This window comes from Limulus polyphemus, unplaced genomic scaffold, assembly GCF_000517525.1.
Source record: "Limulus polyphemus unplaced genomic scaffold, Limulus_polyphemus-2.1.2 Scaffold102, whole genome shotgun sequence".
NCBI classification, from domain to species: Eukaryota; Metazoa; Arthropoda; class Merostomata; order Xiphosura; family Limulidae; genus Limulus; species Limulus polyphemus.
Genome location: NW_013665712.1, coordinates 521706 through 532575, shown reverse-complemented (window position 1 = coordinate 532575; position 10870 = coordinate 521706). Strand labels below are relative to the sequence as shown.

Genomic DNA, 10870 nt, shown 5'->3' with positions numbered 1-10870 from the left:
TCTGAGGATCGTGGGTTAGAATCCAAGTCACCCGAATGCTCACCCTTTCACTCCCGATGGCATTATAATATGACGGCCAATCCCACTATTCGTTGATAAAAGAATAGCCCAAGAGTTGGCGGTGGGTGGTGTTGACTATTTATCTTCCCCCTAGTCTATCACTGCTAAATTAGGGGCGTCTAGCGCAAATAGTCCGTATGTAGTTTTGCGAGTAATTCTAAACAAACCAATTTTCTTATTCAAGTTCCTTTTCCGGTATATCTAATTAACAAACACGACACTTTCCTGAGCAAGACATTTAAAATTATGACCACTATATAAGGACTTAGTCTTCTTGTGTTGCTACATGACATGCTTCTGACTGGCCAGATTTGAAAGGAAATCGTGTACACTTTGCTCTACCGGTGTTGTGATGACTCATTATAACAATAATTGTAACAATAACGAGAATGACTAATTCTCAATGCTTCTTCCTGAATGCTTAAACTCTCTTGGTTTTTGGAACCCAGCAGGAGACATTATAATTCTCAATGACTGTGTATTTTATATTGAATTAAATTATCTTCCTCTTTAACACATAAATGATGACACTTGTTGTTGGTGTAACACATACTTGTAGTAGTTGTTGGCATAAGAAACTTTTTTCTCACCTTTCGTATAAGTGACGGTAAGAAAATTTGTTTAAGGAACCTTCTCAGTTATCTTGACGAGGGATGTTTGACCAAAGTATTGACCTCATCTCATCTTCCGTACACTTGAGTGAAACTTTTGTCATTTCTATTTACCTCTTCATTCGAGCATGTCACAAGCAGCGCACTTATTTCCTCGAATCTAAGTTTTGAATAACTTAATCCACTGTAAGATTAGGGTTTAAAACCTAAAGCATTACAGGACATCATTAAAACAGTGAATTTTTTTGCACTTTGATGTAAACAGTTTAAGTTTTTATTATCACGTTTATCTTTTGTTTTGGGACTTTACTGTGTTATTTTTGAAAAATGTACCTATTGATCTACAATATTTCTGGTTCATGTTATTATTAGGCCTAAGTGCAATAGCCCAAAGTTTATAAATTTGCATATGTAAAAAAAACTGCACATAAATATTACAGAAAAATTAAGGTTTGTGCGAAGCAAACCCGATGCATAAACTCTGTTACAAGGGGAACTTCAAGACGTATGTGATTTCGGGTTAAATGCACAGGCGTGTGACAAAAAGTAATATATCGGAGTTATCTGTATAATAGTGTGGTTAAGGTGATAAATGGGTAAGCTAATGTGTTATAGCTGGAAGAGGTAGTCGTTGGACGATTCTTCGCATAAAGCCATGACGCAAGTCCCTACTTCAGTCTTTACGGTATCTTATTGTTTGATAGACACCTAATGGAATTGATAAAACACATTGCCACAGTATATATATATGGTATAATAAGCAGCAGTATTTTTTTGATAAAAGACATTTACCACAATATATACTTATATGATATAATGAAGCAGAAGTATTGTATTCTATACTGTCTTCAGGTGCGAAAATTCCGTTTCAGCTCTAGTAAAAAAGAAAAGAAAAAGGCTTTTATGTGATCTTGTATTTCTGGATATGAACGTCTGACGGCAATGTTTATAACCACAAGAGTGTAATGTTTCTTAATTTGTGTGTCAAACGAAGTGAATTGTTAGTACGAGCGTGCTCTGGTCTAGGTTTTGTTATAAGTTATTAAGAAGTATGTGTAAATAAAAATAACAACACAGGTTCTACTGATTTGGGGAGGAGTGTTCCCCCGTTCTCTTTTAAGTTTCAACTTCAGAATATTATAATAAAAAAGTTGTATTTTTTTTAAATAAAGCTATCTAAAGTGAAAATATAAAACCGAAAACAAAAAAAAAAAATAGAAAAACTGATACCACGAAAAATGGCTAATGCGAAATAGATGTTTTAATATTCACTACGTTTCGATTGAGACGCCCTTTCGCTAGTGATTTTAGAACTGTAATGTAAAATCACCGGGGGATGCTTGTGTTTCAGAATTAATCGGAGTATTTTTTTGTCTTATTTCACTGAAAACTTTATTGAAAAGGGGAAATGTATTTAGTAATAGCTTTATTTATATAAAAAAGAGTGATTAAAAGAAAACAATATGTTGTCCAACCTCATTAATTTACTCATAGCTCGCACATGGGAACGACAACCTTCTTTCTTTTCCACGTTATGATTATTACTCAAATTATTGCTAGAGAGAGGGCAGCTAGTCATCACCACCCACCACCAACTCTTCGGCTACTTTTTACCAACGAAAAGTGGGATTGATCGTCACGTTATAACGCTCCCACAACTGAAAGGGCGAGCATGTTCGGAGTGATGGAAATTAAAACTTACGTCCTGTAGATTGCGAGTCGAGCGTCCTAACCATCAGGCCATGCCAGAACAGTTATCGATAAAAGTGAATTAGACAGTTCTCATACCTTGTGAGTATCACGGGAAATGGAGCTCTGGATTTCAGCGTCGTATGTTTGAAAGCTAATTGCTTGACTATAAAAATACAGTAATTATAATATGAGCAAATCCATTTCCGCATCTTTATTTACGTTTTTAAACTGGATAAACAAATGACAAAACAAAATGATTCAAAATTTACTAATCAATGATTTATAAATTGACGATAGCGTCTGTTTGATTTCATAACTCTTCCTGTTACTCAATGCCTTTACATATTTATTGTAACTCATTTGTTTTGTTAATATTTTGATTTATTATTTTAGATTAAATACCCACTATTCTAATTTATATTAAGTTTAGAGTGTACATTCAGAAAACAACAACAAATTACTGTTTAACTGTAGACATAAAAAGAATCAAATGAAGGTTTACGAGAATAAACCTTTACTGGAAGTTTAATCACTTCAAGTCCACCGGTGGGACAGGGGTAAGTCTACGGACTTATAACGATAAAATTCGGGGTTCGGTTCCCCGTGGTGGACACAGTATATAGCTCAATGTGGCTTTGTTCTAAAAGAACAAGAAACCAAACCAAATTAATCATTTCAACTTCCGTTGAGTCTTATTACACCTTCGGTTCGATTTCTTCATTTTAAAGTTATCAATCGGAACTGTCACATTGCGAACAAGAAAAACAAACACAATGCTATCTTAAACAGCTTTTATTGGTCAGTACTCAAGTCAAACCGTGATAGGCAGATTATTACTGTAAATGTGACGTTAAAGCTTGCACAGGAAGTCTGCAATCAGCAAGAAAATTTGACGTCAGCGCAACAGATAAAAATGTGTTTAACAGAAACTATATAAACCTGCTAGTGCGAAGTAATCTAAACTGTATAACGTAACATTCGAGTTGCTTAAACGTGTGGTGATTACGGAAGGAGTTTTTAAACCTTTCTGCTTCGAATATTGAAAACAGAGTTTTGTGAAAGGGAAAGAAAGTAGGTAAGGTCTATAATTATGTTTCAAACTGTTGCTAGAAAATATATTTACATTTAAATGTCCACATAACGTCTGAGTCTTCTAAAGGTATAGCATAGCCTGATGGTTAAGCTGCTCGACTCGCAATTTGTGGGTCACGGACCCGAATCCTGTCAGCGAGTGTCCAAGCCCTTTCAGCCGGTCAATCGCACTTTTCATTAATAAAGAATAGGCCAAGAGTTGGCGATGGATGGTACTGACTGTCTGCCTTCCATCTAGTTTATTACTTTTAAATTAGCAACGGCTAACGCAGATAGCCCTCGAGTGACTTTAAGCGAAATTCAGCAAACAAACTAAAGATATACATTTTCAACAGCCCCCCATTGGCACAGCGGTATGTCTGCGGACTTACAACGTTAGAAACCGGGTTTCGATACTCGTGGTGGGCAGAGCACAGATAGCCTATTGTGTAGCTTTGTGCATAAATTCAAACAAACTAACATTTTCAACAAATAATCATTAAAAAACTCTCTCAAATAACGCCAAGCAGCAGACCTAAATCCAATGAATAACTTTATTTGATGATCCTAAAATTCAATATGCATAATTCTGTTCAACGTTCTTTAAAAATAAATCCGATGCTTATTAAGTGTAGCTCATCCAGCATTTTTTTTTTCTGGAACAACTGTCTTAATTCTATCAATTTGAGTATGCTAGACATAACGTTTTACTCATTGTGCTTGGACTGGGTTCATGATTCGCGACTCATTGCCACAAAAACGCGCTATGTAATTTGGGGCTCTGTGTGTGTGTGTGTGTGTGTTATGAAGAGACGGGCAAATCCTGCCATTCGCTCAGATAAGAGATGACGGTGTGTGCTTTTAATTAGCTTCTTTCCCTCTGGTCTAGTAGTTCGAAATTAGAAACGGTTATACGCAAATAACTCTTGTGTAACTTTGCGTGAAATTCTAAAACTAACTAATTAACAAAAACTTAATTGTAGGGCTCTCACGGATGCAGGAATCTATAACCGGTTAATCGGTGTTTTATAATCAAATCGTAACGGATTAATAGGATTCAAGGGGATCGAGGCCAGTTGGGAGTATAATATGTTTACTCACAGTCTTTTATTTCGCGAATATTTGCGGTCTACTTGACAGATTACGGATGTTTTGTATCAATATGAACAACATATTCCATAATAAAGAGCAATCCTCTTGCCAATAAAAAAATTGCGATTTTAACAACGGTTTTAATAGAATTACCACGCCTAACATACTGTAGTACAATGTCATAGCTCAGGAAAATGATATATAACATGTAATAACCTAGAATTACCTGAAACAGACTACTAAAATATTAAATCATGAAATCGTTTAATATCTTAGATCTGCTGGCACATTCTGGTTCCTCTGCCTGCTGGTCTTAATAGGTGTTCATGGCTTCCGGTAATGAATAATTGTGTTGCAGAAATGTCAGTTTGTCCACATTGTCTGAGTCCAGACATGACCACAGCTTGGAGATAGTAAGCCAAACAGTCGATAAACTTCGCTCATTACTTATTCCTGATGCGGAAAGGAAAAGGTAGTGACTTGCAAGTGAAGTAACCCTGGAATAGGTAGTGTCTCGCAAGTGAAGTAACCCTGGGAAAAGTAGTGACTAGCAAGTGAAGTAACCCTGGGAGAGGTAGTGCCTCGCATGTGAAGTATCCCTGGAAAAGGTAGTATCTCGCAAGTGAAGTATCCCTGGGAAAGGTAGTACCTCGCAAGTGAAGTATCCCTGGGAGAGGTAGTGCCTCGCAAGTGAAGTATCCCTGGGAAAGGTAGTACCTTGCAAGTGAAGTATCCCTGGGAAATTTTCCTTCATTATTTTACCACCATTTTAGAGGATCAGTGGCGGACACTGGCTCTGCAAGATAGGTGTCAAACTCCTTATCAACTGCAGTTTCAGAATGATTTCCTGCAGAAATGACGTCTGGTAGTCGCTTTTTTGGCTTAGGATCCTCAGTATCGTCTGATGTAACACTGATGTCTGAAATATGCTATAGCCTTTAAAAAATATGGAAATTAAAATTACTTCATATACAACAAATTATTATAAGCTGTAATATGTATATAGGTATGGCAAGTCTACAAAATACTATTCTGTTTAGCCAGTTATAAGTATTTGTGCATATGTACACAATGAATATGACATTGTAAACCAATTATTCATGTGTATTAAAAACAGCTTGAAAGTCTGACAACTTATGTCACGTTGCAAGCTTGCTGCCTCTAACAAACAAATGACCAATTTTCTTTTATCTGCTGACATAAATCATAGAGATATGGAGCGAGAATCCATGACTGCTACAAGGGCTAGTATATCTTAGAGCACACTAATGTCAGGTTCTCCACTGGCATCTACCTTGAATCGTGACGTGATGATCTCTTGTATCCTAACCTTCATCTCTGCAACAGGGAAAGACTCGATTCCATCAGGGCTTAGGTCATGTATAATGCACCCCGGGATTGAATAGACTGTTCCAGATGTAGGCTCTCTGTCTTTTGTCAAAAGTTGAACAGCTCTAACACTGGCACAACTTCTATTATTTGCCATACATTTTCCAGTAAATATATCATTGCACTTCCCGAGAGCTTTGTTATATAGTCATCATGAACTATGGTATACAATGATGCCATTTAAGTTCCATCGTGTTAAGGCATCTTGGATAAGACTGAAGAGTTGTTTTCTATTAATCTTCTTGTAATGGTCTTTGAAGATTTTTGTGGTAAGTGTAGGGTGGTTAATGTGGCCTACAAGGTGTTTAGTAACTGAAATTGTTTTTGCAATGGTTGTTTCAACCCATCATTGATGACCAGCTGCAGCAAGTGAGAAAAGCATCTGAGCTGTGGCAGACAAATTTCCAATGTTCATATTGCTGAAATTATATGTCCCTTCATATATTTGGCACTGTGCACAACAATGTTCGTTCATTGATCTAGCGTGTAGCAAGAGCCCCGTTCTTCAGCATCCAGTCATTGGTCCTATAATGACATGCAATGATGACGTAGGCTTTCAGTTGCCACACTCTTCTGAGATCTGTTGTCAATGCCACAGTTTGACTTTCTAAATCAGCGATCTCCTTGGTCTTCTTATACTCAAGCTACACATACTTCAGGATCTTCAGAGACCTTGAAGTCTAGATTGAGTTGACGATAAAAGTTTTTGAATCCTCTGCCACTTACTAGGAATGGAGATTTAAGGCTGTAATGACAGCCATCGATATGGTGATGGCCTGGTATTTCCCGTGCCCCAGTGTCATTGTAGATTTTCTGTGCTTAAACAGTGATATCTGACGTTCAGTTGGCCTAGTTTTCTTGTGGACATGCTTGTGATGATTTCTTATGTTTGTAATTATAACAAAGTAGGGGCGTGAAACCTTGCAAAGCACACACACGCTTTCTTCTTCTTGTCATTATTCAAGTCAAAATATTTTCACACATTTGATTTTTGAGGATCGAACACAACAGTGACAATAGAGAAACTCGAGCATGTAGCATCGCAGTGTGAGTGAAAGTCAAGCGAACATTGCCTGTTTTATTAACTAGACCTAATCAAAGTCTCGTGTATTACAAATTATTAACCTGTGCTAAACGTTTTGTGGTCTTTTTACGAAGAATATAATTTAGACTGAATTTATTAAAAATACTCTGGTTCCTAATCAGTGCATAAAGCAAGTTTTCTGGAACATTTTCATGCACAATATGTGATAAGTATTAAAAGGTTTTGTTTATTTGTTTGTAATTAAGCACAAAGCTACACAATGGGCTATCTGTGCTCTGCCCACCACAGGTATCGAAACCCGGATTCTAGCGTTGTAAAGTACGCAGACATACCGCTGTGCCACTGGGGGGGGCGTATTAAAAGGTAGTGTATAGTGTAAAAGAAAAGGAGTGTTTACTAATTACTGTTTAATCTTTTGGTCTTAAACATATTGTTGACTCCGAAACAAATTATTATCAGAGGACTTAGGATTATTCGTAAGAAGATGGTTTGGGGAAATTCAACTTTTATTAGCAACAAAAGGCAAAGAATTGGTGATTGGAAGGGTGTTTAGTGGTGGATTCAGGATTTTCAAAAGGGAGGTCCAAATGAATGGGTATTGATAGGGGTTTGCTTCCTTTGAGAAGCTAAAGAATTTTTGAAATTTGAAAAATAAATCCATTCTTGGCACTTTCCATTGATTTTTGCCAGTTACTTCCATTGAGAAATTTGCAATGACCAATACTTTCATCTACCATGGAAAACATCTTTTCTTTCATTTGCGAAACTGACTGTTAGAATCGGGATCTTGAAATGAGCCTCGGAATCAAGTTATATCAAGCACTGTTCATTGATAGGCTAATGATTGAATGTTTGATAGTCATAACATTGAAAGTGGCTACTTCAAAGACCTGTGGTTGGTTTTAATTCGATCATAGTATTTTGGAAGAAAAGATCCTTTACAGCCATCTTTTACATTTTACACCTTACAGAGGGTTTAGGTCTCCTTTCCTTACAGTAACGAGGCATAGCTGATCCAAGAAAACGATTAAATATAAAATATCTGGAACTTGAATCTCTGTTTTACTGTTTCCTTCAATTTTGTTTTGTTTTTGCGTTGTAATGGAGGGGGTCTGGACCCTTTGGATCCTCTGCCTGGATCCTTTACTGTAATTGATGGATATTAAGGCCAGGAAGCTCGTGCTGCGCAGTCTGAAAGTATGCGTCGATAAGTGCTCACTCTCAAAGCTATATAACTGAACTTACCACATAAATGAATTTGAAATTGTATAAAAACTATTAATCGATTATTGAATCTGGAATCGATTACAGATTCAAATTCGAAATTCAGTTAATTGTAAGAACACTACCTAACTGTAGAACATTTTGTAATTAGGTAGTAGTGTTTCGTTTAGTCAAGGATTCTTAAACAGAATCTGTTTTTAAATTTACTAACTGCAGATGACGTTAGTGTAAAACATAAAAGTTTACTATCCCAGTTCTTCAGAAAAACAAAGCTCATTAGAAAAACTGTAAAGTCGAAAACTGGTAAACAGTAAAACACTGACAAATTGAAAGTGTCTTTCAATAGTTTTGCGTGTTAGATGTGCATATAAAACTTTGTAAAGTTATTCTATCCTTTTTTAATCCTTTTCAGATTATAGTCAATATGAAGTTATATTGTTTTTTTCGTCTGTTCACGTCGCTAATCTTACTTACCATGGTAGTTGATATGGTATCAGCCAAGATAACATTAGAGGACGGTGGGTACAAAGGTGTCGTTGTGGCTATACATGAATCAGTTCCAGAAGATGAGAAGATACTAAATAATCTGGAGGTGAGTTTTAAAATGTTGCCATTTTCACCCATAATGGGTAAAAAAATGTGAATTATTTCTATTAGCACGTTTATGTACATATGATAATGTGAATGTGTAGGTTGTCTGTAAGTTCTCACTAAAACTTTTAAGAATTAAAGAGACAATTTTTAGAAAGTGACATGTTAGGCGTAACCTAGTAGTTACTGTGCCTGAACTTGGAATCTGAGGCTTGGAATTGCTGAGTCGATGTTGCAAAGACACGCTTCGAATTCTCCATGTATACAGCAAAATACAACTAAAAATTCTATTACGTATACTCTTTGTACAACGTACAAACAACTCCAAAACATTCTTGAATTCCAGAACAGATGTATGTTTTTTATTACTTTTTAATAGAATCAACCCATAATTTTGAAACATTTTAAGTATGAAAAAAAAACAAAAAAACACTTGTGCATGTAATGCTTTTGAAAGAGTAAAGAACCAGAGGCGATATGATTGAGATTTTGAAATATCAGGGCAAACTAACTATGCACGGGAGATACAGAATTTTGAACATTAGAGGCAATCTTTGTTAATTCTGCAAGCGTGTAAGTGCCAACTTGTTTCAAAGCATATTCATTTAGTAAAGTGCTATGTTTTAATTCGTTTCCAATTTTCTGAAGAAAACGAATTTTAAATATTATAGTTTGAAATACTTTAATAAAACGTTCTTGAGATAGTTGCTTTTAAGCTTTTCAGAATTTCATTTATATTTTACTTAAAATATATTTCTGAAATTATATAATCTCGAAAGAGTTAAAAATCTCTAATAAAACCACTCAATTTGTGTTATAAATAATTAGTAATATTTCTGATTTTCATAAAAGGAGCTCTTCACGAACGCCTCTCAGTTTCTTTACGATGCCAGCAGAGGGCATGTGTTTTTTAAAGAAGTGACCATTGTCGTACCAACAAAGTGGTCGAGTAAGCCTGAATACGAGAGAATCGTAAACAACCCTTTTAGCACGGCGGCTGTTAGAGTGGACAAACCTAACCCTGAGTATGGTAACGACCCCTATACACTTCAGCCAGGAGGATGTGGGGAACCCGGAGAATACATTCATTTAACACCAGAATTTCTGAAGGAATTACACGGCAACACCACTGAGGTGTATGGAAGTCCAGGTTAGGAAAAAAAATCAACCTTTTATATATCGTTTTATAATTATTTTAAAAACGAACTAAATGAAGGCGTTTGATTTGTGGTTGTTAAAATTTTAAGCGTAAAACTATTGTTGTTAGACTGGGAATCTCGTTGTAGAATTATAATCACACAATAAAGGCTAAATATGGGAATTACTGAAGTAATTATAACAAACACGTGTTATGCGAAGCTACCTTATCATGAACAAGTGCAGAATAATAACCAATTAGAACGAATGGATAACATAGATAATAAAAGACGATTTACTTTATCAATGACAAATTATATGATTAGTCATCTATATTCTTAAAACATCTTTAACGTTTAATATAAGGATTTATGGAGTATCAATAAATAACAAAATGTGTTTATTTCGAATTAGCAAATATTTTTACACTTCAACATACACCTAGATAAGAGCGAAAATGTTTTCCCTTATTGTGCAGTTTGAAAGCAGGTTAATAAAAAGGTTATGTTCTGCCTAAGGATATTAAGTTAATGTTGTTTTGTTCTAAGTATTCTATTTAAAATGTTCTGAAAATGTTTAGAATAATAACTAAAAATGAACCGGTACAATTTTAGACATGAAATCGCAAATAAAAACGAATATATATATTAAACTAAAATATCGTATACCTTATCCAAGTAGTATTTAGAAGCATACACCAAGAGTTTAAAATTTATAGAAAGACGACAACTCAGAACCATGATTTGATCGGAAATATTCAAAACAGATGTTTAGAAATAACATTTTCTCACAGTCTTATTTTGCATATCTTAGTTACGTATGATGCATTTATAAATAAGTTGGTTTAATATATATATAGATCGACAGTTTGTACACGAATGGTCACATCTCAGATACGGTGTATTTGATGAATATGGAATGTTGGAGATCCAAGTACCCATGTTTATAAGGTAGGAGT

General features: G+C 35.4%; 1 protein-coding gene across 1 annotated transcript in view; it reads left to right on the top strand.

Moving 5' to 3' along the window:
* The first annotated feature begins 3349 nt into the window (after nt 1-3349).
* LOC106470160 (epithelial chloride channel protein-like) overlaps nt 3350-10870 on the top strand; it is a 29113-nt gene continuing 21592 nt past the window's right edge. The window contains exons 1-4 of the mRNA XM_022399567.1: nt 3350-3438; nt 8597-8776; nt 9628-9925; nt 10772-10798. Of these exons, the coding sequence (XP_022255275.1) occupies nt 8609-8776; nt 9628-9925; nt 10772-10798 (493 nt within the window). The 5' untranslated portion in view covers nt 3350-3438; nt 8597-8608. The remainder of the gene's footprint in view (nt 3439-8596; nt 8777-9627; nt 9926-10771; nt 10799-10870) is intronic.